We start from the raw sequence: 27,782 nt of genomic DNA, 5'->3' as shown, positions 1-27,782 counted from the left end.
TTGTTAGTGGGGGGGGGGGTGAAACCTAGTTCTAGGACACCGCAGCAGCGTGGGGCAGCGCCCCCACCCCCCACTTCTCCACAGTCTGCCCCAAGGTGGGCAGTGCTGGTCGTGAGCCACGACAGCCCACCGTGCTGTGGCAACAAGACAGGCCCTGTGCATTGCCTTCAGCTTTTGAACATGAATCTGTTCGTGAAAGGGCCTCCTAATCAGAACCAGGCCAGGGCTCTCGCAGATGCAGCCTCAGCCAGATGGCCCTGCAGAGCAGAATGGCCACAGGGAACCACCCTCTGCGTCGCAGCACAGCGCTCACTGGGCATCTCCTGCAACATGCCTGACTCCTCGCTGCCTGTGCCTGCCTGGCTCACAGGCCCGCCGGGACAGCTGCACCAATAGCCCAGCTGCGTGTGAAGCTATTGCACAGCCTTGGGTAGCTCCTCTCTCCCCTCCACTGAGCGACTGGTACAGCCCATACTGCTGCTGCCAGCTCATATGGAGAGTGTGTCTCCTGCCCCTGGGGAGAAGGAGAAGGTTTGGCTGGGGCACATGAAACCCACACCCCGCCCCCAGCTGTGCTGGATGGTCCCATCTAGCGGCGTGGAGACCACTTACAGGGAGAATGTTGAGTGTGCTCTACAGCTGGAAGCTGAGCACTTGGGCAGCCACTCAGGAGAGAGTCAGGTACCATCCACCTGATCTGCAGAGTCCCAACAGCTGCTCGCAGCTGGCAGTCTGTGTTTCTATTGGCGGTGCACATGTGCACCTGCCTCGGTGCACATAAAATTTATTCCACACAGGGCTGGAATGAGTTAGAGGGCACACTGCCCACAGCCTTAGCAAACAGCCAGCTGGCTTCGAGCTCGTGCGGTAGAGGTACGATTCTGCCCGCCGATGATCGATCAGTGACACATACACACATAATGGGTATTCTGTGTCCAGGCTGCTGGGTTCAGCCCCTATAAATTGCTCTGCTCGCTGATCCTGCACAGCCTGTGGCATGTAGTATTATCCAGCAAGGTTCCCTGGCTTGAGTCTGCCAGTCTGGGAAGGGACCATGACTGTTGTCTGAAATTGGCCGGGTATTCTCCTTGGCTCAGGGCCACGCTTTCCTTGCACCGCAAGCGTGAACGGGCTTCCCGGGTGTAAGCCGAGAGTCCAGGGGGTAGGAGGCATTTACTCAACTGTGGGCAATGAATGAGTCACATGGGCGGCACAGCTCAGCTGCTGCAGCCTGATCGCCAGGGAACAAGCCCTTCCAGCCCCCACATGGCTGCAGCTGGAGCAGCCGGTGATCAGCACCTCTGAAACATCAGGTTCTCCAGGTTGTGCCAGATTCCCGAGCAGCATGCACGGATGGGCCGAGCCCTTTGGAGACTCAGGCCCCCAGTGATTTACTGTCCTACGTGCTTAATGCTTCCATTGTGTGCAGTTCACTGGTCCCTGGCACTGACTCCTCCTAGGGCAGCACAAAGAGGCAGCTGGCTCCAGTCCTGCTCTGGTAAAGGAATGTGCTTCAGACACACAGTTGGTGTGCGTAGCCTCCCCACCACAGCAGTGTATAAAGAGCCCATTCTAACAGCCAGTCATGGACGCACGCTGGCCACTTCTAGGGAGCTGGCTGATTTGCTGGTTCCACTTGCCCCAGCTTGGCAGGTTTCTCACTTACATTTTGCAGCCATGGATGGAATAAATTTTGTTTGGTGCACTAAGGCATGTAGGGATGTGCACCACCCATAGAAACACAGGCTGCCGGCTGGCAATGCTCTGTTAATTGGCTGGGTGGTGACTGAATCCCTCCTGGGTGGCCACCCAAGTGCTCAGCTTACGAGAAACACTCCTGCGCAGTGGTGTCTGAACGTCCTCCTGCCTAGTGCTTGCAGCTGCCCCCTAGCTAGCTCAGCAGTGAGGCTGCAGCTGGGCTAGGTCTGTGGATAATTACCCAGGGTCCCTGCTCCAGTAACCCGAGCTCAAGGATCAGCTAAATTTGCAGGAGCTGCCCCTTGCTGCAGGTGAGACTGACCCACAGGCAGTTGGCTTCTGCATGCACTGAGTGTGATAGCTCTCTGTTCAGTGCCTACTGAGGTAAAATTGCCAGCACTAATTGGCCTCGCTTCACAAGCATCCTCATCAGGGAGGCTAAGGGGCCGTGTTCCCTCAATTTTTTTTCCCATTCATGGGTGGAATAAATGTTATGTGCACCGTGGCATGTGTACCACCTTAGACAGGCAAGCTGCCAGCTAGGGGTGGTCTGCTACTCAACTGAGCACAGGCCCAGGACAGCACAAATAATGGGCCCCCTGTCCTCAAGCAGAGTCACAAGCCTCCCCCTGCCAGCAGGAAACCCTGAGCACCACCCCTCATGCAGAGGGCCTCCCCCACCTCACCTGCCTGCAGTGGCTCCTTCTACTTCGTTGCTACCTCTATCAGCCCTGCACCCAGGTCTGCTCCTTTCTCCCCACCATTCTTTCCCCTACAGTTTTGTGCCTGATTCTGCCCCAGAGCCTGTCTCCCCTCCACTCCCAGCCCTGCCCTCCTCCCCCCCCCCCCCCATATGGTTTCAACCTCCAGCTCCCCCCACCCCAGGGGTCCCACATTCCTACTCTAGCCACCAACAGGGTGGCTTGAACCTGGGACCTCCAGAGCTTAGAGCAAGAGCTGCTGCAGTCTGCACTGACACCCAGCTAAGGCTGTAGAGGAGAGGCCTTCTTTCTCTGGGTCAGAGGTCTAAGTGCCAGTGACTCACAGCCCTAGGGGAGGGGGTGACACTACCATGCAGCTACAGCAGCGCTATTGAAAAGAACCCAGGCAGTGGCAGCCCCAAGCCCCCCTAAATGCATGGAGCCCCGATGCAACTGGCCCCTCTGTCGGCTGGTCTGGTGAGCGGCACCTGAGTGGCCGCCCAAGCACTCAACTTACAGGGAATGCTGCTAAGGGTACAGACAATGAGGGCCTGTCGCACCCCAAGAGCAGCCCCTCTGGAACAGTGGGGCCATGTGTTTCTGCAGTGCCCCTGCCCTCTGGTGCAGGCAGTGGGGGTCCTCACCAGCCTCACTGTCCTTCCGGTGGCACGCAGGTGGCATGGGGACAGGCTGGGAAGTGGGGTCCCGACCAGCCGGCACTACCTTTCTGTGCTCCTGTACAGCGGGTGCAGGGGGAGCTGCAGGGGACACAGATCAGCTGCTGGAGCCTTCTCCATTCAGGTGGGATTCCCCCAGTGTCCTGCTGCCTTGGCAAGACACAGAATAGGAGATGGCCCTCCCCACCCCCCAGCAGACAGCCCTGGGCTGTATCTTGCTAAGGAAACCCCCCTGGCCCAGAGCCCAGCAAATGCACAGCCCTGCTCCCCAGCTGGAACCCAGGAACTGGTGAGGCTTGCAGCACTCAGGGCGCCAGGCACAGGGAAGACATCTCTGGAAAGAATGCAGCCGCCGCCCCCCTGGGAGAGGAGGGAGTGCCGGGGTGGGAGCTGCAGCACTTGCTGGGCACTTGGCTTCCTTCCAGCACCGCCAGGGGTGGGAAGTGAAACCCACATTGCTGCAGCCGCCCACACCCTGAAATAGGAGCTGCGGACGGCTCGGGAGAATGAGGTTGTGTAATGAAACGGTTAATGTCGCTGTGGGGGAGAGCAGGAACGCCCCACCCAAATACTCATGGCCTCTGGATGATGTTTCTGCTCAGTTCTCTGCCACTCCCCGCCTGTGATGGGGGAAGAGGCCTGGCTGCAGGGTCCCAGGCTCAATCAGGGAACAGCTGCCTAGGGGTTAGAGTGGGGAAGCTGGGAGCCTGGATTCCTCCATTCTGGTCCAGGCTCTGGGAAGGGAAAGTGGTCGAATGGCCAAGCTGGAGCAGTGAACCAGGACTCCTGGGTTCTGTTTCTGGCTGTAAATGTGAGTATGGCCTACTGGTTAGAGCAGTTCCCTGGGCACCACGTCTCCAGAGGCTGTGCTGACTGCTCCGAACCTGGGGTGCCAGCTGCCGGTGGAAACAAGCCAGCGGTTCCAGGAAGAGCTGGTGGCCCCAGCTGAAAATTCTTTGGGAAATTTACTGGTTACAGGACACCCCCCTCAGCCTGAAAACTGCTGGGTGGGAAAGAAAAGAAAAAAAACAAAACAAAACAGCATGGCAGGGGAAAAGTGCCACATCCTCTCATGGGAACCTCTCGTGGAGCAGGAACAGCCTGTTGCTGCAGCTTCCTCATCCCCAGCAGGAATCCCCTGCAAGGCTGAGCACAGGAAAAGGACAGCTGAGGTGCCTTTGTGCAGCTGAAGGGCTACTCACAAGAAGTCTTATTTAAAGAAGTCTTCCAAGATACCAGCCCACCCCTGCTCTACATTTGATTCCCTTCCAAACCAGGAGCTGAACCCAGGCATTCTGATTCCCAGATCCCCTGGAACCCAATCCCCACTCTGGTGCCAGATACCAGCTTTTGTGATGAGCCAGTCCCATAACAAATTCCTCCACAAAGCGTTTTCTTGGGTGACCAGAGCCAACAACCTGGCAGGCACATGTCAACCAGGTGACCATAGGGTTGGAAGAGACTTCAGGAGGTCATCAGGTCCAACCTGCTCAAAGCAGGACCAACCCCAACTAAACCATCCCAGCCAGGATTTTGTCAAGCCGGGCCTTAAAAACCTCCAGGGATGGAGATTCCACCACCTCCCAGGTAACCCGTTCCAGTGCTTCACCTCCCTCCTGGGGAAAGAGTTTTTTCCTAATATCCAACCAAGACTTCCCCCACTGCAACTTTAGGGCACTGCTCCTTGTTCTGCCATCAGTCACTACTGAGAACAGCCTCTCTCCATCCTCTTTGTAATCTCCTTCCCAGGAGCTGAAGGCTGCTATCAAATCCCTTGATATTCTGGCTGGCTTGGCATCTGCACTCAGCCTTGCAGATTGAGCTGTCGGGCTCTGTATGAGCTGCCCTTGGAAACTCCGGCCTGCCCCAGAATTGTCCTCCAATGGTGCGTGGTGGGAAGCAGCTGCCTCTGTCCTGGGCCAGGCCCTTTGCACTGGGTTTCTGAGCCGGCACTGAAATGGGGTTCCCACATTTTTCTTTCCCACCCATGGGCAGAATAAATTTTGTTCTGTACACCAAGGCATGTGCAGCTGGGCACCACTGGTATAAACACACACTCCCAGGTTTGGACGCTCTGCTAATCAACTGGGCGGCACCTGAATCTCTCCTGGGCAGCTGCCCAAGCGCTCAGCTTACAGAAAACCCTGCCAGGAGCCCTCAGGGTGTCTAAGCTGAGGTGTCCTTCTGCCTGTTCTCCGTGTGTTTCCCCAACACTTTTGGTAGCAGCACCAGACCTTTGCAAACTCCTTCTCAGAGTTATCCAGCCAGACCTGTGCTCCCCCCCTCCTCTCTCTGAAGTGACGATGGCCAGACAAGCCCAGGGCAGAGAAAAGAACTACACGCCGTTGGGAGTTAAAAAAAAACAAAGGGAGGGATCCTTTATTGTAGGGCAAGCCATGGATACAATGTACAGATCATAAGCTGCTCTGGAGCGGGGCTGGCACACTCTCCTGCCTGTTGCACAGCGACTCAGGAGTGTGTTTGCACATCCGGAAGGTCATATTGTGTCCTTGATCCATGCACACAACTCTCCATTGGTGTCAATGGCCAGTTGGGAGCTCAGATCCAGGCCACGCCACGGCCCCCTTTATAGGGCTCAGGGGTTAGGAGTTAGGCAGGGCAGGTGTCCTATCAGCTCTTCATTTTCTCCCCTTCTGCTTCATGTGTACCACAAAGTATTCATTGCATGCGATGGTCAGCCCGGCCACTAGCGAGAAGAAGCTCTGGAAGCCAACTTTGCCGTCCCGGCACTGGTCTAGGTCCTTCATGATTTTATCCACAGCCATGGGGTCTTTCTGGTTCTGGGAAATGAAAATATGAAACAGAAAAGCCGAGGGGGCTGTTGAGTTATTGGAGCTGGATTCGCATCCAGTGGAAGCCGCTTCATAGCAAATGGGGGAGCTTGTCTATGTGACTACCCAAGCAGCTGGCTCCATAGATCTTCATCTACCTGTTTACCCCTACATCCTACAGCCATTCATCTCCATCCATCCCTCCCTCCCAGTGGTGACTTCATAGCTCTTCATCTACCTGTGCATCCTTCCATCCCACTGCCTTCATATCCGTCCATCCATCCACCCATCCCACTGCCTTCATAGCCATCCATCCATCCACCCATCCCACTGCCTTCATAGCCATCCGTCCATCCATCCATCCATCCCAGCCCTGATCTCATATCACCTCCTCTGTCTCGACATCTTCCATCCCACTGCCTTCAAATCCATCCATCTGTACAGCAGTGACTTCATTTCCCTTCCTCTACCTGCCCATCCCTCCACCCCAGCAGCTTCATCTCACTTCACCTAACTGTGCATCCTTCCACCCAGCTCAGTGTTCCCATAGCTTAGCTAGGTGGAGCTTTGTACAGTGCCCATCGTTGTGGCATCTGGTCCTCTCTTAAAAGACACTTCGGGGGGACACGATGGGGCTTGTACGAACAAGTTTACACCAAAACCTCAGTGAAGCAGAAAAGGCAGTTTTGGAAAATTCCCCCCAAATGAATCCAGGGCTTAGTAATAACACAGCCCCAAATGCTGCCCCCTACTTCCACATCCCCTTGCCAGACACTCCCATAATCCTGGCTTCTCTGTTTGGTCCGTTCGGCGCTGATCCGAATGGGCAGAAGGGCCTGCCTTCATGAAGCAGCTTGGTGGATGGGGGCCCTAAGATGGAGCAAGTTCATTAGCAGTCTCCTTACCGGTGCACTGAACACTACGGAACCCAGGTACCAACTAACAAAGAGCTTTTAATTTTGTCCCAACCCCCCACCCCCAACACGGTGTCTGTAACTTGAACAGGCCATGACATCGCCCTGAAACTGATGAGCCCGTTTCCGCTGCTGAGCAATGGTGACTAGGAGTAATCGCCACCCTCCCGTGCAGGGAGCTGCAGGGGTGCTGTGCAGATTTCAGGGGTGCTCGGGCCTTGTGATGCGGTGTTTGTGTAGCACAAGTCTGGTAAAGTTCCCGCCCTGGCCAGTGAATATAAACTAGCTTTCTAACACGCTTCTCCATTCAATACACTGTCACGGCTAAGGACTCTGCTGAGCCTGGCCCTTGAACACTACTGGCTGTGCACAAGTCGTACTGATGGAGCTGTGCTTTCCACGGTCTCCTTGTCCTGGGGTGGTTTGGCACCCACCGCTGCCTGTTTCTATTAGGCATGTGACCAAACAAGGAGAAAGCGTTTATTAGATCTTTCGGCCCTTCCCCACCCACGGCCAGTCCCCGTGGTACGTTTCCTAATGCTTTTAAATGCTCCAGGCAATGAGGCTTTCCTTACTTCCCGTGGGAAAGAGAGGATTACCAAGGAGATCCAGGCCCAGCTAACGTGGTGTTCTGTCTCCAGCCCAGCACCAGCTGCCTCGGACAGACACAAGAGGGCCTGAATAGATGGGACGTCCCACTCACAAAGAAAATCCCCTCCCAAGCATAGCACTGGCGGGTTGGTTGTAACCTGAACCACAAGGTCAGTGATCATCTCACTGGGCCAGACTCAGTTAACACCAATTAGTGTCAGTCTGTTAAAGTCAATGGATCTGGGCAGATTTATGCCACTCTGGTTCAGTGGTTGGAAATTTCTCCTTCTCTTTCACCTATGTTTACTCTTGCTCAATTCCTCTCGTGATTCTCTGTTCTACCACCCCAAATCACCCCCTGTGCTCCCAACACAGCTCCATGATAGATCACAAACACCAGTAGCGCCACAGCAGACGCTTGTGGGTTCTGATCTCAGCAGCACTGCTCAGCGTTTCAGGGTTTAAAATGTGGAACGAGGAATGTTTCCTGAGGAATCAACAGCACCATTTCACACGCCAGGGCCACTAATGGCTCTGAGCACATCACAGCCTTTCACTTGGTCTCCCTGCGTATCTCCAGAAGGCAGGTGAACTTTCTGAGTGGGCAACTGAATGACAGGGTTGTTAAGTGACTTGGGCAGGGTCTTACAATGAGTCAGTAGCAGAAACTGGAACTAACCCCTGCCCCCCAGGGGTCCTGATGCCCACCTTGTTCTAACCGCTATCCACACATTCCCTCCCTAGAGAAGGAAAAGAAGCTAGGAGACCTCAGCCCTACCCCCACTCCTCAGATTTCCAGCCTCTTTACAGATCAGTTCCTGTACATTTTAGAACACACGACTGGCCACGCTGGGTCAGACCAAAGATTCACCTAACCCAGGGGTCAGCAACCTTTCCGAGGCCAATGCCAGGTGCCCCAGAGGAATGAACAGAACAAGCAATCAGCAGGTGATCCCGCCCCTGTGGCCCAACCCCAGCTTTTGTCTTTCAATGGGGCTGGATGGGAGTGGGGTGGTTAATCCACAGGGGCTAAGGGGCGTGTGCGGCACTGACAACGAATGCTCTGCCAGGGCCCGTTTTCCTGCAGGATCTGTTGGATTTTGCAGCGTGACGGTGTCTCAGGCGGAGGAGGGAGACAGGTGATGCTGGTGTGTGCACAGCAGGGAGCTCACACGGGGCTGGGGACAAGGGCTTTTCCGTGGGATCCTGGTGCACACTGAAGCCCAGGAGTCCCAGCACCAGGGATCTGCAAGATATGAGTGGGAGGGACCTTTCGCTTTGTGGGTTGCAATCAGCACAGAGCTCTGTGCATCCGGCCCACGCAGTGGGTTCATGCAACGCGATGGCTGCTGAGCTCAGTGCACGGCAGGTCACCTGCAAGTAACCACAGTGTTTGCTTTACGGATGGAGGAAACAGAACCCCAAGCCGGGAGTCCAGAGGTGCAACAAGTGGCATTTGGAACATACAAGCTGCTCCAGATCCTGTCCTGGGTCCCCTCACACTTAATTCAGTGCAAGGCTCTCTGCTCATGCACACCCCTCCTGGCCCGCATGGGGGCCAAAGATAGGTCCTGACCTCACAAATATCAGTGGCAACTGGCACCTCAACGGCATCATTCCTGATTTACACCGGGGTACCAGAGAGCAGGACACATCACCCTGCAGCAACCTCAGTCCTGTCCCTGCAGGCACTGGACTCGGAATGTGGCCCCATGTCTCTGATTGCGCTAGCGCTTGTAAAAGCTGGGCTAGGGCTTTGAAGGGAGTTAGGCACCCAGCTGTCAGTGAAGTGCCAAGATCAGTTACAGGGGATGGGCCAAATCCAGCCTGGGGCTTAGCAGGAGCAATGCCACCATGCAGCACCTGCTTAAACCGTGACTGAGCTTAGCCAGCTGCAAGGGAGGCCCTGCCACGCGGGTGATGGTATTCTTGGGGGTCCTGGGAGCACTGGTTAATGCTGACAGTCTCTGTGTGTGACCACGCAGTGGACTGGCTGTCCTGCAGCTGGAGCATTACATGCCTGGCATTGATTTTACCAGCCTGCTTAATAACCTGGTTTCTGTGATGCTGGAAGCACTGGAGACACAGGCTGGAGGGGACAGTGCTCGCCAAGGACAGCGGGAGGCTTTCCCGCCCCAAAGCGGGAGCTGATCTGGTTCTCACAGCAGCAGGGAGCTACCTGCAGTAACTGCGCCAGGCAGCAGCTGTGCCCACTGTCCCCAGTGGGGCTGAGCCCGGCCACCATGAGAGTGAGGTGCTGCGTTCTGCAACTCCAGCTCTGCCAGTGCCTCTCATCCCTGACCTGCAGCCCCAGCTGCTATCCCACCCCTGGGCTGCCCCTCAGCCATGACCCAGAGGCCCACAGGCCCATGCACTGCATCTGTCCTGTATCCCACCGTGCTAATCCAGGCCTTTCTGGATTGGCTTCCCCAGAGAAAAGACATGTCTGTCTGCAGGGACGGTGATAACCCCCAGTCCCCTCTTAAACATGGCAAGAGTTACCCAGAAATGCCTCCCCAGGGCCTCCCAGGCTATTCACTTCCCATCCCATATTGCTGACTGGGATCTTCCTTGTGAACACAATGCTGGTGCTTAACATATTTCCTGTGCAGCCCAGACTCCTGGTGCTACGCACAGCCCTGGGAGGGAATGTTGTCTAGTGGTTAGAGCTGGAGGCTTGGGCGCCGGAACTCCCGGGCTGTGTTCTCAGTTTTGCCTCTGACTAACTGTACAACCCTTTGCAAGTCATTTAACTGCTCCACATTATCCATGCTGTGTTACATCTGAGAGGCGACTCCAGCCACTGCATCATCCCTCAAGTACAGGATCACATCCAGATGCTGGGGAGATTTGGCTGAGGGTGACGCATCAGGTAGCAAATGGGAGGAGCTCTGACCTCCTGCCAGACTTGTCAATCTGCCCTGAAGCCTTTTTCCTGCGTTGCACCAAACCAGAGCCCCCAGGGAGCAAGGAGAACGCAGTACACCAGGGTTATCCACAGCACAGCATGCAGCAGAGCAGGCTGTCCCCAAAAGGTGTCTATTGTCTCTGAGGCTGCATCGTTTATGAGGAGGGGAACACGCTGCCCAGAACCTCGCCCCATTGTCTGTGTCAGCCATGGGCTGATGAATGGCAAGGAATCAAGTGTGGCAGCACCTCCACCTCTGCACCGCCTCCTCTGTGAGCCCGGCAGGGGCCGGGAGGGGATGCAGGGGCCCCTTGCCCCTCTGTGCCCCAGCTGGGAGTCTTCAAATTCAATGCCAGGAGCAATCCGCAGCCATGGGGTCTTGGCCAGCGGCTGCAATAGATGGATCAGGCCTTTTCAAGAGGCAGGAGTGTGAGCATCTTGGGGCTAGAAGGCAGAGAGCCAAATTTCCCTGTGTCCACTAGTGACTCAAGGTAGAGGTGCCCTGGGGTAACAGAGCAGATCTCAGCCCCTCTCCTCTTTCATCCTGCCCCTTCCCTCTCCTAGCCCCAAGGACCTTGCTCCAAAGGCAGTGGTGAAGCAGGAAGGAGCACAGCCTTGTCGCCCCACACCTCCTTCCACCCCAAAGCCTGTTACGCACAGTTTATACCTGCTACAGAAATGCAGCCACCTCTGGGGAGAAGCCTGATGGCTGGCTTACGCCAACAGCCATGCACCTGGGCGGAGGTTTACGAAGCCCATCAGCTGGCGTTGCTGCACGGTTTCCATTCCAACCTGAAGTGCTAAAAGCCATAGCTGGCCTTGATTGAGCAAGTCAAAGAAGAATTTGTAAGGCCGTGATTTGACCTATGCTGATATTGTGGTGTCACTGCGGGGCCAGCTACATTGGGCCCTCGTTTAGAATGCAGAATAATTTCTTCATCTGAAGCTTGAGCAGTTTAAATGGAAAAACTATAACTATTAACCTGGAATTTGGTTGGTTCGCAGTCTGTGTCCTACGCTCTTTCTTTTTTGACCCTTCTCTCTCCTGTCCAACGGTCCCTCTAATTTTTTCCATCCAAGTGCAGAATAAACTTTATGATGTGCACTGATGCCTGTGCGGATGTGCACCTCCAGGAGAAACACACATTGCCAGCTGCGGGCACTTTGTTAACCAGCTGGGCAGCACCTGAATTTCTCCTGGGTGGCCACCAAAGCACACAGCTTCCAGGGAACACTGGTCCTGTCCCATCTCGCCCATTGGGCCTGTCCGCCCTGCTCTGTCTGATTTATCTCCTACTGGCACCTAAGCATCTCAGCACTTGCCATGCTAAGGCGTAAAAGGGCTGGGAACTTGATTTTGCATCTCACTCTACATCCTGCCACACAGCACCACACTGGAGCATCACTGCTCAGTGCTGGCCTAGAGGGACTAGCTCCCCTACCCCACCCTGAATCAGCCACTGGATTTAGCCAAGTCCCTCAACAGCCCACGGCAGGAGAGTTTAATCCGCTAGAGGGCTTATCCACATCATTCACTCACATCCAAAAACCCAGGCAACTCCTTGTCCATCAGCAGCCGGAGATCCTCCTTCGTCAGGTAGTTCTTGTCGCCGGCGTATTTGTGGAAAGTGAACATCAGTGTCTCCATGGCATTTTCCATCTGAGTCGGCATCGTCGCGGGGGTCTCGTGAGCCTGCCCAAGCAGGGAGAAATTGTACCGACAGCGGTTAGAAGGGAGGCCAGCTCTACAGACCTTAAAGTCAATTGTGGATATGCGATTCCAGCTATGGCAACTGCGCAGCTGGAATCAACGTATCTACGATCGACTTACCCGGCCGTCCTCACTGCGGGAGGCTGACGGGGGAAAAACGCTGACTGCAACCTCCCTTGCTCCCCACGAGATTGAGGAGTACAGGGTGCTAGAAATCGAACCCTGGAAGATCGACCCTGACGAGGTCGATCTACCGGGTAGCGTAGATGTACCCTTAGTTTTATTCCCAGGAGCAAGGCCCACCCATGCGTATGGCTATGAGAGACTTGTGCTGTGCATGTGAAACCCACACACCTCGGTGTGGTTCCCTGGCCCATGTAGCGGTGCCGAGACCACGTCACAGGGAAAGAATGAGTCTCCCCAACAGCGTGTCAGCTGGCTTTTAGCTCAAACCCCACGAAGCTCCGGAGGGCCCAGGTTTGAGTCCACCTGCGGGTTGTTACGCCTTTGTAAATTTCAAGGTCAGAACAGTCCCCATTAGATCACTTGGTCTCACCTCCTGTCTACTGCAGACCACAGAGCTTTGCTCACTGAGCCCAGTAACATGTCTAACGTGTCTTCCAGAATGACCTCCAGGCTGGCTCTGAAGACATGGAGAATCTACCACTGCCCCCCCTTATGGTGACAAAATTTGTGTCTCGTTTTTAACTTGAATTCTAACCCATCTGCCCAGCCTGCCAGCTGGTTATCCTCCTACCCGCGCAGCCACCCCCGGGGGATCAGAGCTCTCAGACCCCAATGGAAACTTTAAAAACCTGTTTCCACTGCTGTTGTATTTATACCTCTGCCTTGTTTTCCAAGAGGGTGGAGAACTGCTGGGCGATGGCCAGGCAGACGCTGGAGAGGCCAGGAGCATTTGGATAAAGGAGCGGCAGCCAAAGCTCTGGACTACATTCTCAGCAGAGCCCATTTGAGCTCTGCTTGCCTCACTGATCACAATGGCTGGCTTGTGCCACTACAGCAAAGGATTTCATTGCACAATAAAACCCTTCTGGCCTCAGCAACGAAACCCCTGATCGAACTGAGACAATGCACAATCCCTGAGCCAGGACATTCCGGAACTTCAGCCAGAGAATACAATGGACCTGGGTGTCTGCAGTCTCCTAACCCACACTAAGGTGCAAGGGACAGAAATGTGCTGTGGATGGGGGCAGCACGGATGAGTAAAAGGATTTCGTGAAAGTTAGATTAAAAAAAAAAAGGGAGGGGGAGTGAGTGGACAGTGCCTGTGTTTTCTCTCCAGGGTCCAGCACCAGAGAGACTAATACATTGCTGAGTTATTTCTGTCCAGGAGGCCTGATGGGTGGACATTTTAGAGGCGGTTTAGCCATCAGAGGGGTCACTGTGTTAGTCTGTATCTGCAAAAGCAACAAGTCCTGTGGCACCTTATAGATTAACAGATCGTTTTGGAGCGTAAGCTTTGTCCACAAATGCTTGTGCTCCGAAAGATCTGTTAATCTATAAGGTGCCACAGGACTTCTCGTTTTTTAGAGTTGGTTTAGGTTTTTTTTTTTTTTTTTGGAAACCCTGCCTTCATTAAAGCAGGGGTGAGAAATGGGTTAGAAACAGATGTGTTATGTATTGTGGAGAGATCTGTAGATTTCAGAGGGACCATTTTCATCACCTAATCTGACTGAGCACAGAACCAGGACATGGAATTTTACCCCCTGCATCAAAGTGCTTTGAGCCACAATTACTTGATCAAAATATAAATTCGCAGGAAACCCACCTGAGACAAGCTCAATAGGAAAGCAAAACACATGACAAGCTGCTGGTTTTCTTGTCTTGTGCCTTTTGAAGCAAGAACCTTAGGAACTTAACAGTCTCTGCAAACAATGTAACAAATTACCAGCCAAAAGTTGCCCTCTGCATGTACAATTCCCAGCCTGTATATTAAGGGAATACTTCTCTCCCCACTAAAATGCGACCCCCTCTGGGGTGGAACATGGCAGCTGTTGATCACCTCTTGGTAATGCTCTGCAGTAAGACATGAGAGGATGCCAGCTCAGCAGTCAGTCCACCCCTCTCAGGGGGATACAGAAGGGCCCCCGCCCATCTCTAGTATTTATGATTCAGTGACTCAGACGTTTGGAACAGGAAGTGAAGAGGATTCCTGTCTCCTGGCATAATCTGGGGCTGAGCAGGATGCAGTTCCCTGAGTGGGTGATGGACAACCTGCATGTAGCCCATTGGGGTCCATCTGCAGCCCACAGAACCCCTGGCTGCCCCCCTCTGCCACACGCTTCTTGCGTCGGAGCCCTGCACTTCCTTGCTCTCTCCCCAACCTCCTGGCCCTTTCGGAATGTGTAAATCACCTGATTCACACTTGGTCCCTGCTCCTCCCCATCCCTTCCAGAGCCAAAATGCCACAAATCAGCTGTTAGCAGCATTCCAGCTCTGGGCGGGAGGGGCCGCAGCAAGGAAGGGCAGGGCTCCGGTGCCCCATGGTGCTAGAGACACGTGGGGGGCGGGATGTGCAGGTGGAACTCCGCTGGGCTGCAGGCTGTTGCTGCCCACTGAAGTGAAGGGACTCATCAGGCGGCCCCCTCACCATTTGCAGTTGCCCGTCACTGGTGTATAGCGAGGGTGCACGTCCGAGCAAAGGAGAAACCCTCAATTATCAAAACACCTGTGAGCATCATCTGTGATCTGTGGCAGCTCAGCCCTACCATGGGCATACTCTGCTGCGTCCCCCCACAACTGGCTGCCCAGCAGATGACCGGACAGGATATACACCCTTCAGGGACCAACTCAATGGAGCGACTCAAATTACAGCAGTAGGAGAAGCCAGGCTGCTGGTTAAACTCTGTAGCTTGTTTTATGAACTGGCAAAGCAAACTCGTTCCAAGGCAGATTCTTTCCTTGGCTCCTGCCCCCCAGAATGGGAGACTTCAAATCATTGCCAGTATAACTGCCCAGAGGCAGACTTGAACCTGAGACCTCCAGAGCTTAGTGCAAGAGCCTCTATGGTTTGAGTTAAAAGCCAGCTGGAGCTCAGCCAAGGCTGTAGAGGACACTCATTTTTTCCTCAGTGTAAGTGCCACTACCTGGGACAGGGAAACACAGCCCTAGGTGCGGAGGTTACACCAACACCAAGGACCTCAGGCCCTGCAGGATAGCAAAGAGAAGCAAGAACTGGAGCGTTTGCAAATGCTGCAATCTACGACTAGAGCCTCCAGAGGGGAAAGGAGTAATCACTTACACAGCTCGGCAACAACAGCCCCCTGGGGCAATCTTTGCTGTGGGTGAAAGCAGCTTTTCTGCTGGGATCCCTTTTGTGCAAGAGTGCAGACCTGGGGGAGGGGTTCCCTGGAGAGTGTACACCAGGGGGTCAGCAACCCTTCCGAGGCAGAGTACCCAAATTTGACCTGTTGACCTCTCTGTACGGTCCGAGTGCTGGTGATACTTTTTAAAATCACTAATCTTACTGACAACAGCTTCCTTAATAAATCAATGAAGATGCAGCGCTTTCCCGTTTCGGTGGTGGTTGGTAGCGTTAGCTGGTCTTTTGTTAATCTGCTGGCTTTGAACAAACTCCTGGCAGGAGGAGGGGCAGGGCTGAGCTCTCGCCTTGCGTGCAGATTAAAAAAATGGCTCACATGCCACTCTCGGCACCAAGCTGGGGGTTGCTGACCCCTGGTGTAGACGGTAACTTGCCTTGAGAAGCGCTTGCCTGAAAAAAGGCTAGATTGACGAAAAACAGACGGACAACGGGCTGAAGCACAACTGGGATGTGGAACCTTCCTGTCTTTCCTGGGTGATCTGGCGCAAAGAGATTGGTAATAACATCTCACAGCTGTGTCCCCCATGCCACGAGTTTGTTCAGCCTCAGTCTCTGGATTAGTGGCCAAAACGTTCCCAGCCCTGAGATCATTCGTATAATGTGCCCTCCTGCCCCAGCACAGAAGCCGCTAATTGAATTCCGCCCACCCCGCCACACCTCCACAGCACTGTTCCCTCTATTTTTTCCACCCACGGGCAGAATAAATTTTGTTGTGTGCACCAGGGCATGTACAGATGTGCACCACCAAGAGACGCACAGGCGGCCAGCTGTGGGCGCTCTGCTAATCAGCTGGGCAGCACCTGAGCCTCCCCTGGGCGGTCACCCAAGTGCTCAGCTTCCAGGGATCCCTGCTCCAGAGAGGTCCCCTAGCGTGGAGGTGGGGCATCTTGGGACCACAGGGACAGGAACACAGCGATAGTGAATAAGCTCTTCACACCTTCAGCTGGACAGTGCCAGGGAGAACTCACTAGTGCAAAGATGCCTCTGGCAGCGTAAGGGTTAGAAGTTTGCACAAGGGAATCTGTTCCCGAGCCATCAGCCGATTGCTGCAGCTCTGGAGCCCAGGGACTTTGGCCAAGAACTCCTCCCACAGAGCGAAATCACCCTCTGCCCCGTGTCGGCCAGATGGGCTGCCCTGTTGGCAGATGTTGGGCAAGCGTCAGAGTAGATCACAGGGCGTGTGCCTTCCCCACCCCGAGGACAGCACAGCAGGAATGCAATCGGAGGGGACAGACTCTGCCTTCTGGGCTGCATGCAGCCAGGGGAGTTAACAGATGCTGCCCTCCCTTGGGGAGCAGGAACCCCGCAGAAGCTCCGTACATCAGCGTGCCAGCAAACGTGCAGGAGCAATTCCACTGATGCGTAGCAGCTCCCTCTCTTGCATGTCCCTCGCACTGATCCATGCCTCTGAGCCCCTTGGACATTAACTGCAGTCATCCCAGGCACTGAGACTCTCAGAGGGGTGTGTGTGGGGCCAGGTACAGACCTGGCTTCCCTCCCAGCCTGCTGCTGTCTGGGGATTAACGAGGCCCAGCTGCAGGGCCTGGCTCGGTGTTTTCTTTGGAAGGCTCTGAAACAGGAGGGATAGTGGTTCCAAAGGAGGCCCGAATGCTCAGCACTGGGGGCTGATTCCCGACCGCCGTGCGGTCGCAGCAGGATGAATATGGAGGGAGGGAGCCAGCAGCCAGGGCCCGGAGCAGGCCGCAGCTCTGGCTCCTTTGCAAGCCAGCCGTTTGCACACCTGGAGCAGCACCAATGATGCACTCAGCTGTTTACTGCCACTTTTAGGACAGCTGCCAAATCTCCCCACACTCTCGGATGCTGCTTTTCATCCCACGCAGGGAAGGCTGCTTTGGCTGCCTTCGGAAGACAAAGTCCCCACAGTCCCGGTCCTGTGCCGCTCCATCGTGAGCGCGAATTTGAGCAAACAGCCTCGGGGCAGATGCTAACTCCTTCCCAGGGACGATTCCTCCATGGTGCCCCCTCCACGGTGCCCGCCTGCTGCTCTGGGTCACGCCATGCTGCTGCCCCCAGCATTTGGCAGCTCTTCTGGTAATTAGCAAGGCCCTGCTGTGATGGAGTGGTGTGTGCATGTGTGCGAGAGTCAGGCTGGATGTGCATGTGACAGGCAGAGCAGCTCACAGGGGCTAAGGATGACCCCCTGGGGCTGTAACCTTAGCTAGCAGTAACAGAGAGGGAGCCGTGCTAGTCTCTGTACTGTCAAAACATAAAAGCAGTCAAGTAGCACTTTAAAGACTAACAAAATAATTTATTAGGTGATGACCTTTCGTGGGACAGACCCACTGCTTCAGACCATAGCCAGACCAGAACAGACTCAATATTTAAGGCACAGAGAACCAAAAAACAGTAATCAAGGAGGACAAATCAGAAAAAAATTATCAAGGTGAGCAAATCAGAGAGCAGAGGGGTGCGGGGGGGTCAAGAATTAGATTAAGCCAAGTATGCCAAAGAGCCCCTATAATGTCCCCTATAATGTCTTAGCTAGCAGGTAACACCTCTGACCTGAACAAAGAGCAGGGAGGAGCTGAGGGGGTTTTGAATCATAGGCAGCAGTTAGGAGCTGTGGGAAGCGAGAGTTGGAAGGCAGCCAGCCTGGCTGAAGGGAAGCTACACCCCAGATAGGGTGCCCATCGGGCTCCTCTCCCCAGGATGGGTTGGAATGACTGTCTCTGCCTTCTGTACTGAGCTGCGCCTTGGTCGACTAATAAATTTCCCGTTGTACCTGCTGAGTGAGAGTCACTCCTGCCGGGGTGCAGTGCTTGGGGATCCCTGAACCCCATCACACCTGCCAACTCTCAAAGCTCCAGGCACACAACCTGCCCACCAGGCAGGGGCTAAAATCTCAGCGGGGCTTTTGGAAGCTGCAAGTTCAGCCCCTCCTGGGCCACCACCCGGGTCAGGCTCCTTGGGAGGAGATGGTACAGAGTAATAGCTGCATGTCCTCCATCTCTGCCACGCTGCAACCTCTCTTTGCACCCTTTCAGCAGGGTGGGGGAAAGAGCTCGGTCCATGTTATCCCGGCCATTTACCACGATCCACTGCGGAGTAGACATGAGGGGACATGACGAATGTGGGACGGTGACCAAGGCTAAATTGGACAGGGCATTGGAAAGTGATCCGACTCTGAAACTGGGGGTGAGACGTGGATTGAGGGCCCCAACTCATCTATCTTCTCAGGCCACATTCTCCCTGCTCCCATAGATGTGGGGCTCATGCTGGCCTTCGGAACAGACCCTGGGGAGGGAAGTGAAGGCCTATCACACAGGGAAAAACTCCCCAACTGCATCTCTGCAACAAGCAGCGAGCTGGCTGGGAAGCTGCCAAGCCAATATTCCTCAGGAGGTCTGGACCAGTGTTCCCTGTAAGCTGAGCACTTGGGCGACCGCCTAAGGGACAGTCAGGTGCTGCCCAGTTAATTAGCAGAGCATGAGAGGCAGCAGCCTGTGTTTCTATTGGTGGTGCACATCCGCACATGCCCTAGGTCACATAAAATTTTTTCCACCCACGGATGGAAAATGTTAGAGGGAACTCTGCCTAGGAGGCGTGTCAGTGGTTTGTCCAACCCCAGGCAGGGGAGCGTCTGGCTCTGGTTAGGAGGCCCTGCCCCGGCGGTGGGAGTCAGCTGGGGTGCGGGTTTGTTTGCTGACCAGATGGGATGGAAAAATAAACCACCCTCCTCAGAAGCATGAGGAAATAAACAAGAATCGGTTGGTCCTGGCAGCATTCCCCTGCAGCTGCAAGCTCAGGGCAGATCCCCACACCCCGTCCCCCTCGCCCCCATCCCAGGCGGTTCTCCCTGCCCCGGCCTGGCCTCAGCTTGCATTTTCCAGCTGTGCGGAAAAGCGGCCAGCAGTTCCCCTGAGGAAATGACTCAGGTTCTCCCAGCTCCGTCAAAGAGCTGCATCGACTTGTCCTGGGCTGGTGGAGGCTCTGCAGCTGCACACAGTTATCACAGACCACTGCAGCTTGGAGCGTGGCAGCAACAGACAGCAGAAGAACTGTGCTAGGTGCAATGGTGGATTAACAGTAGGGCAAAAGGAGCCTTTGCTCCAAGAGCCATCGTGTTTAAACAAGTCACTTGAATGGAACAAAAGAAACGTGTTACATCGCTCTCATTTTACCATTTAAGCATCACTTGATTGTCTGTTGTGAGTAATGATAAGCATGGATAGATTTTAGTAGTAGTGTAGTAGGCATCCTTCAGTCTGCATAGACTATGGACCACGCCCTTTAAAGTTTCAATGGGTAGATTTCAATTGATAGATTCAATGGATAGATTTTAAAGCACAAATAATGATGTACATTAATATTTTAATACATGGGGGGGCCCTTCTGACGGTTGTCCCACCTGTACTTAATCTGCCCGACGGGTGACCCCATGCAGCCTAAGGATGGACAGGGAAATGCAACAGGCACATATGGTGCAAAGCACTTCATACAACCTCCCTCCCCTGCACATATATACTCTGTCGGACATGAACGTGACACTTTAAAGACCTGGCTTCCTGTGTGGGTCACTTAGCTGTTCAGTGCCTCAATTTCCCCATCTGTAAAATGGGCACAGGGAGGATCCATATACTGAAGATTGCTCACATACAACAGTAATGGGGACCAAACGTGCATGGCAGCAAAATGTCCCCTTCTAATGAGTTGCACTCCCTGAGCCATTTGTATTAATAGGAATGTTGTGAGCAAGACATAAGAAGTCATTCGTCCGCTGTCCTCTGCACTGATTAGATCTCAGCTGAAGTATCACGTCCAGTTCTAGGCCCCACATATTAGGAAAGATGTGGAGAAACTGGAAAGGGTCCAGAGAACAGCAACTAAAATGAGTAAAGGCCTAGAAAACGGGACCTATGAGAGAAGACTGAAAGAATGGGGTTTGTTTAGTTTGGAAAACAGAAGGCTGAGAGGGGACCTGATCGTGGTTTTCAAGCACCTAAAAGGGTGTTACAAGGAGGGGGGAGAAAAATTATTATCCTTGGCCTCTGAAAATAGGACAAGAAGCAACGGCTTTAAAACTGCAGCAAGGGAGGTTTAGGTTGAACATTAGGAAAAACTTCCTAACTGTCAGGGTGGTCAAACACTGTAATAAACTGCCTGGGGAGGGTGCAGAATCTTCACCATTGGAGATGTTTAAGAACAGGCTGGATAAATACCTAACAGGGATGATATAAATGGTGCTTGGTCCTGCCATGAGGGCAGGGCGCTGGACTCGATGATCTTTTGATGATCTTCCAGTTCCAGCATTCTCTGATTCTATGATTTTATTCCCGCAGCACCTAGGATTGCAGTGGTCCTCCAGGCCTCGCAGCGCTAGGTGCTGTATGAACATAGAGCAAAGAGAAAGCCCCAAGAGGTTCTGTTGCAACTTCCTGGGAAGAAAAACCAAATCTCTCATCACTGCTGCTCAAGCAACACTCGGGAAGTGCTGATAACACCAACGCTGCGCTTGCCAATAGGCCTCACACCTGCAGATCTCAGAGCATTTTGCAGAGGAAGGTTCGCATCAATATCTCACGTAACCAAGCCCCAGAGGCTCCAAACCTGCCTCTAACTCAGGGTCCCCTTCATGGGTGGGCACCCAGCGTTAACTCCTCAGGCTTCAGTTGTGGTGATGCTGCGCACCCTCTGGCTCAAGAGTCACTGTCTGTGCTGAGCCCCTGGAAATCAGGTCCTTGCCAGCATCTAGAGCTGGGAACCCCACAAACATCAGTCTGTGTGACTTGCCCCAGCTCATGAGGGCTGTGACGTGAAGAACCCAGGATTCCTGGGTTCTGTTCCCAGGTGGGAGGGGTAGGAGAAGGGGAGACAGAGGAAGGGCTTCTGGATTGCATTCCTGACTCTGGAGTCCCAGCACAGGGCTGGGAGGGGCAGGACTCGGGGTTCTGTTTCTGACCCTGCCCATGCGACCATGGAGAGAGGTTCTGTGTCTCAGTTTCCCCATCTGTGAAATGCTGCCTTTCCTGTGAGCTCTTTGGATGATACAGGAGGACGGTACTTGGCTGATTTATCCAAACACAGCCAGGCCGCCTGAGGGCGGAGGGATTTTTGCGTTCCCTTCCAAAGCAGAGTCTGTCTCAGGAGAACTGCAGCCCCCTCCTTGCTGGGCCCCATATGGGGCTTTCACCGCGTTGTCAGAGAGACCTACGGTGTAAATCAGGGCAACGCCATTGAAGCCTGTGGGCCAGATCCCCTGAGGGGGTAAATCAGCGTTGTTCCATTGAAGTCCATGCAGCCCTGCCTGCTGGTACCAGCAGAGGATCTGGCCCCGATCCACCCTAGCTCTGCGTCTCCTACCCCTGTCCAAAGACCTGCCACTGCGGTCTGAAAAGCTCTATGGAAAAAACAGCAAGTCCAACCAGGCCCGGCTGTTGTGCTCCTGTTGCGCTCCAAGCTGCTTGCCTGGAAAACTGGCCATAACTGAGACGTGCTTCCCTGCACCAGCTGGAAAACCCACTGGGAACAGACTGTGCCCCTCCCCGGCATCCAGCAAAGAAAAGGGGGTTGGAATGCAAGTCTCCTCAAAGGACCTCTGTTCCTGGATCACCAACTGGGGCATATGCCAGCCCTGCCGCATTGTTCCGTCTGCTGCTGCAGCCCCAGGAGACTGAGAACAGCGCCTCTAAGCCAGGGGTGTGCAAAGTTGGTGGGAGGAGGCTGAAATTTCCTAAGATGCGGGGGGGGCGGGGGGGCGGGCAGCTCCATCGGCTGCTGGGTCTCAGGCTCATTTTTCGCATTAAAAAATGTTGAAATAGGTTCCTGGTTTTGTGTCTGCGTATTCACATTTCTACACTGACTAATAAAGTTTTTACATTCTACCAATCTATTTTCTTACCCACGCTGAAAGGGTTTTCTTTTCCTGTGAACAGACCTGAAATTTCCATTGGTTTTTGATTACATTAAGTGGCGGGGGAGTGGCAGGGGGGCTGCTAATTGCAGGGATGAAAAGTGAGGCCTGCCTGACCTAAAAAGTTTGCTCACCGCTGCCTGCCCCAGTCTCCAGCCCAGAGGTGAGCTCCGAGGACAACATCAGAGAGACCCTTCGAAAGGAGCCTTCCTGAAACAGGCACTGGACTGGAATCCAGGGTGGAGGGGGAAGCAACCTTCTTCCCAAGTGGCTACACCCAGCTCTCAGAACTTTCCTTTTCATCATCCTCTACTGGACATGCCCAGTGAAAACATCTGAGTTCTCAGAGATGGGAACCTGCCCTGGCCCGGTCACACAAACCGGTGCAAAATGAATCACTCCCACTTGAGATGAGTCAAGGGAGAATCCAAAGCCTTTGCGTGCAAATGGCATCTCCTGGTACAGGGCAAAGGACCACTGGAACCTGCGGTTTGCTCTGGGAGACCCAAGGAAACTGGCACAGAAAGAAGGCGAGAGCAGCAAGCAGGGAGGCAAACGCATACTTGAAGGCATCTCTCACAGCAAGTCCAATTAGCCACTGGCACAATTTATCTGGAGTCACCAGTGGATTCCCCAGCGCTGGTCATTTTTACCTCATGATGAGTTTTTAAAGATCTGCACTAGTTCAGAAGGAGAAGTGGCCTTGGGATCGACTCATCAAACCAGGCTCACCGCAAGCAAAGCAACTCGGCTGGGAAGCCCGGATGCTCGGATTGTCTCAGCAGTGCGGCGGCAATCGGAAAAGAACAGCATCTACTCACACCCTTCCCAGTGTGGTAAACCCTGGCTGGCTCTCTCAGGTGTGATTACACACCCCTGCACGTAACCACCTCTCTTCCATCTCTAGCTGCCTCCTTCTCTCTACTGCAGCGGCTGCCGACCTTTTCTCTCGCGCAGACCTCCAGTCACCCCCGAACCGTTCACAGACCCACAATCAGTCTCCCAAATGGTTTGCAGACCCCCAATTACCCTCCAAACCATTTGCAGACCCCCCAACCCATTCCTGGGCCCCCTCAAAGCCAATTCTATTTTCTATGATCTTTTTTATTTCCCTTCCATATTTTTCGCACAGACCCTCTGAAATATCCTCAAGGACCCCCAAGGTCCATGGAACCCAGGTTGGGAACCGCTGCTCTCTTGCAGGAGTGTACAACATGGGGAGCAGGCCCCCTTGGGAGGGCATCACATTTCCTAAGAGGGAATGTTTTTATGTACGCATGTTGACATTTACACAGCAATTGATCAAGCTTTTACACGCTACAGACTTATTTTCTAACACACATGGAAAGGATTTTTTCTTTCCATATGAACATAACCGGGATTTCCAGCAGTTTGGATGATATCAGGCAGGTTGAGGGGCCGAAAGGTGAGGCCTGACGTAAAAAGTTTGCTCGCCTTTGTTCTATTGCACCTGCACTACCTAGAGCAAGTACCCCATCTGGGTACCTGATCTGGGTCTCCCGCGGAGTCCTGCACACTAGACATGCGGCTAAGCAGCAGGCTGAGTGAGGCTTGTTGGCTTGACCAATAAATCTATTTGCAGCATAATGTGGCCACTTCACTCCACAGCCAACACTGAGCGTGTTTAAGCCATTTGCATCCACTTGTGATGCTCAGAAAGGGCTGGGCCCATCCCCTCGCTCCCCAGCTGCCCAGTGGCTGAAAGCAGGGGCCACACCCGTCGGCTTCCTACCTGTCAGGTCGCAGGACGCTGGTGCCAGTTCTGAAACAGACATGGCAGAACCCAGAGAGCTCAGAGAGCCCCCCTCCCCATTCCCCTGCAGCAGGGGATCACTGCGTCCTGTCTGCCGGAGGGCTGTGGCCTGCAGCATGCAGGGGTCATACTAGCTAGTCCTGGTCCCGTCTGACCTTAAAGTCTGTGAGTGGGGGAGTTTGCAGAGCCCTTGCTCAGATGGGCAACAGGACTGGGTACTCGGAGGAGCTGCACCCCTAGGGCCGCGTTAACCCGTTGGAGATTCCCTCGAGCGTGGCATGGCTTCCCCAGGAGTGGGTGTGGCCCCGCCCTGTGCGCTAGCAAAGGGGACCTGATCTGAGTGCTACGACCAACACAACCGTGGCTCTTTGCCAGGGGTCAAACACACCCAGGAGCCTGCAAAGGAGGAGGGTGGGGAGACCCCAAAGGGGTGTGGACACAAGCCAAGGATGTGCAAGAGACACGCCGGACCCTTGGCACAAGGCCAGGGTCCCAAGTGACGCTTGGATTTTAAAACTGGCCACATCGTCTGAACCCCCCAGAGAAAGCTGGGTTCAGCGGCAGCCCCGGAATCTCACCCCAGATCCCTCCCTCACCGCAGCAACATCAACGCCTGAGCGGCAGCCCAGGGAGGTGCCCCCCACAAGCCGCTTATGTCTTCCCCACAGGACAGCCGGACCCTCTCACCCCTTCTCAAGGAGAGAGGCCAGGCTGCTGCTCACAGGGCGTGCCCCTGCCTGGGCAGCTCTGGGCTCCTGGATCTCTGGGGGTGACCCTGGCACGGGTCCTGGGGGGCTGGCCTGGGGCCACGGAGCTGGGATTATGCCCCACCCCGTGGGGGGGACAGGGCTGGGAATACCCTCCCCATCCTCCAGCAGGGGCAGGAGAGGGGTCCCTTTTCCCAAAGCCATCTGCAGCTGCCCCTAATTCCTGCAGCCACCGCGGGGGTGTCAGGGGTGCAGAGCTGGGCACCTCCTCCTCCCCGCATGCAGCAGGGGCATTGGGGCGGAGGGGGGGGCAGGCAGCCCAGAGCACCCCCCCCATTGGGGTGCCAGCAGATGGGGCTCTGCCCCTCCCCGCCACCGGTCCGTGCGCTGCAGGAGGGGCGGGGGAGCCGGACTCACCTAGGCTGGGAGCGCAGGAACGGAGCAGCCGCGCGGGCACCGAGCTCGGCGAGTGTGGGTGGCAGCGGGCGCCGCCCGCCCTAGCCTATGCCGGGGCGGGGCGGGGCGGGGGGAACCTGAGTCCGGCCCGGGCTCAGTCACACGCGGCTGCCCGCAGCCCCGGGCCCGGCTCGCTGGCGCCCTCTGCCTGCGGCACCGCGCTGCGCCCCCGGCTGAGCGGTCCGCCTCGGTCTGTCTGTCCGCGGCCTGCTCTGGTCAGTCCAGCAGTCCCCAGACACCACTCCTGTCCGTCTGTCCGTTCAGCCATCCCCAAGCACTGCTCCTGTCCGTCTGTCCGTCCAGCTACCCCAAGCACCGCTCCTGTCCGTCTGTCCGTCCAGCCGTCCCCAGACACCGCTCCTGTCCGTCTGTCCGTTCAGCCATCCCCAGACACAGCTCCTGGGTGTCTGTCCGTTCAGCCGTCCCCAGACACCGCTCCTGTCCGTCTGTCCGTGCAGCCATCCCCAAGCACTGCTCTTGTCCGTCTGTCCGTGCAGCCATCCTCAAACACTGCTCTTGGTTGTGTGTCCATCCACCTACCCCTGAGCACTGCTTGTGGCTGTCTGTCTGTCCAGTCATCCCCCCAAACTGCTCCTGGTTGTCTATCTGTCCAGCCATCCCCAAGCACTGCTCCCAGGTGTCTGTCTGACCGTCTGTCCATCCAGCCATCCTCAAACACTGCTCTTGGCTGTCTGCCCGTCCAGCCCCTCTGAGCACTGCTCGTGGCTGTCTGTCCGTCCAGCCACCCCCAAGAACTGCTCCTGGTTGTCCATCCGTCCAGCTGTCCCCGTACACCCTGGCACTCTCCCTCCCCCTCTCTCCACATACACGCCCATCATCCCTCCATCTGTGTATCCACCTGCAGGGCCCAAGGAATGATTAAGCATGAAGGGGAGGGAAAACAGAGGGGGAGGATGTTCTGAAAGGGCAGGGAGTGGGCCAGGTGGGTACAGGGGTAACAGAGGGAGGGGGCGTGCGGGGGGCTAGGTAGGTGATGGGAGATGTTCAAGGGGAGGGAAAGAAGAGAAGACGCAACGCACCAGGACCGGAGAGGTTGGCGCCCAGAGCAGGGCATGAGGTGGGAATGATTATTCCAAGCCAAGAAAACCATCTCAGAGTAGCGCTCCTGCCTGGCGGTCTATGTAGCCAGCCCCATAGCACACAACCCTAGCCCCCTCCACAGCCTCTCTCCTTTCACCTCAGCACCCCACTGGCCCCCTTCCCTCTGGTGTCATAGCAGCCCACCCCCGCTTTTCACCACTCCCTTGGCTTGCCGTGGGCCGGGCAGGACAGTTGCTCCAAGCTGTTATTCTTGGCCTGGACCATTCACACCCAGCCCTGCCGCTCCCAGCCCTGCCCTGGGTGCGGTCTTTCCAGGGCCTGGTGCTTCCCAGCCCCTGGGGTGGATGTGCTATGGGAATGACAGTCCTGTCACTCTGGAGCTGTTTATTGCCAAAAGCCCTGCAGCGAGAGCAGTGCTGGAGACCTCCCTGCACCGTGCACCCTGGCACCAGGCCTCAGACAGGCTGCATCTTGCGCAGCCAGGCAGTCAGCTCTTGCGGGCCCATTCAGTCCTTAGCTCAAGGATGCTCCTCTGCAACACCTTCACTAAAGCCCTGGAGGAGCTGGGCCAAATCCCACCAACTGCATCCCCCTGTGGCCTCACTGTCCCAATGCACGTCCCTTGAGCCTGGTGTCCCAGGTTTCCGAGCCTTCTCTGCATGAGACCACAGGCTATTTAGTTCTTGCAGCTCTTCACTCCACCCAGACAGCTGTGGGCAAAACGCAGCAATCGCTTTGAAAGGCAGTGAGCGGGGAGGAGCAGCAGGGAAAGGATGTAGCCGGAGCTGCTCGGACTAGGGCTACATGACAGAGTTATTCCGGAATAGCTTATTCCGGGGTTATCGTTCCAAAATGAGCTATTTTAGAAGAGTGTTTCTCAACCTTTTTATTTAATAAAGTTCCCCTTTTAAAAATGTATAAGTACCCCAGGCGTCTCATGTACCCTTAAGGATGTATGTACCACCGGTTGACAAAAGTGGTCCTAGGGTAACCTGAGGTCTTGAAACAAGTGCTGTTCAACCTTTCCAGATAACTGTACTCTTTTCAGGAGTTAGATTTGTTTTGCACATTGCCAAGTTACACTGCTCTGAAAATCCAAGTAGGTAGTCCACTGTGTCCGACAATGACGTTTTGAGCTTGCACAGGCTCATCAGGTGTGGTCTCACGTGTGGCTGAGGAGACCAAGCTTTGAACGGCATGGGTGTTCACAGTAGGGGCAAGGGAATTGTCTTGGCTCTGTTGATGCGGCTGCTGCTGTTGCTTTCTTCCTCTCACGAGCATCAATGAGGCGTATGTGTCGCCGCTCTTCAAAGTTGTCATACGCGTGTCGTACGAGAGCACGCCAGCCTGTTCGGTCTTTTGCATGCTGCTCTAGCTGAGCTGGTTTTAAACCAGCATGAGCAAAGTTGGCCTTCACTCAGTCTTTATGTCTCTTGCGAGGCCTATCTTGATTCCTTTTGCCCTGGGAGAGTTCACCGTAGAGGAGTTGCTTAGGGATTCTCAACTCCTCCATTCATATGATGTGCCCTGTCCAGCAAAGCTGGGCTCTCAGAATCATGGCTTCAATGCTCGTGATT

At 54.9% G+C, this 27,782-nt stretch overlaps 1 protein-coding gene across 1 annotated transcript; it reads right to left on the bottom strand.

Annotated features, from left to right (window-relative positions):
* Positions 1 to 5,421: 5,421 nt before the first annotated feature.
* S100A10 (S100 calcium binding protein A10) lies at positions 5,422 to 25,241 on the bottom strand. Its single transcript, XM_074981174.1, has 3 exons — positions 25,105 to 25,241; positions 11,822 to 11,974; positions 5,422 to 5,877 (listed from the first exon to the last, which is right to left on the bottom strand). The coding sequence occupies exons 2-3, from the start codon at positions 11,951 to 11,953 to the stop codon at positions 5,716 to 5,718; spliced, it is 294 nt and encodes a 97-aa protein (XP_074837275.1). The 5' UTR covers positions 11,954 to 11,974; positions 25,105 to 25,241; the 3' UTR covers positions 5,422 to 5,715.
* Between the last annotated feature and the right edge of the window lie 2,541 nt (positions 25,242 to 27,782).

Source organism: Carettochelys insculpta, chromosome 30 (genome assembly GCF_033958435.1).
Source record: "Carettochelys insculpta isolate YL-2023 chromosome 30, ASM3395843v1, whole genome shotgun sequence".
NCBI classification, from domain to species: domain Eukaryota; kingdom Metazoa; phylum Chordata; order Testudines; family Carettochelyidae; genus Carettochelys; species Carettochelys insculpta.
Note: the sequence above shows the minus strand (reverse complement) of the source record. Positions and strands in the feature narration are given on the sequence as shown.

Bases quoted from the DNA above. Each gene is read 5' to 3' on its own strand.
- S100A10 (XM_074981174.1), bottom strand. From the start codon at position 11,953: ATGCCGACTCAGATGGAAAATGCCATGGAGACACTGATGTTCACTTTC. The intron at 5,878-11,821 runs GTGAGTGAATGA...TTCATTTCCCAG, and splicing joins AGTTGCCTGGGTTTTTGGAT to AACCAGAAAGACCCCATGGC.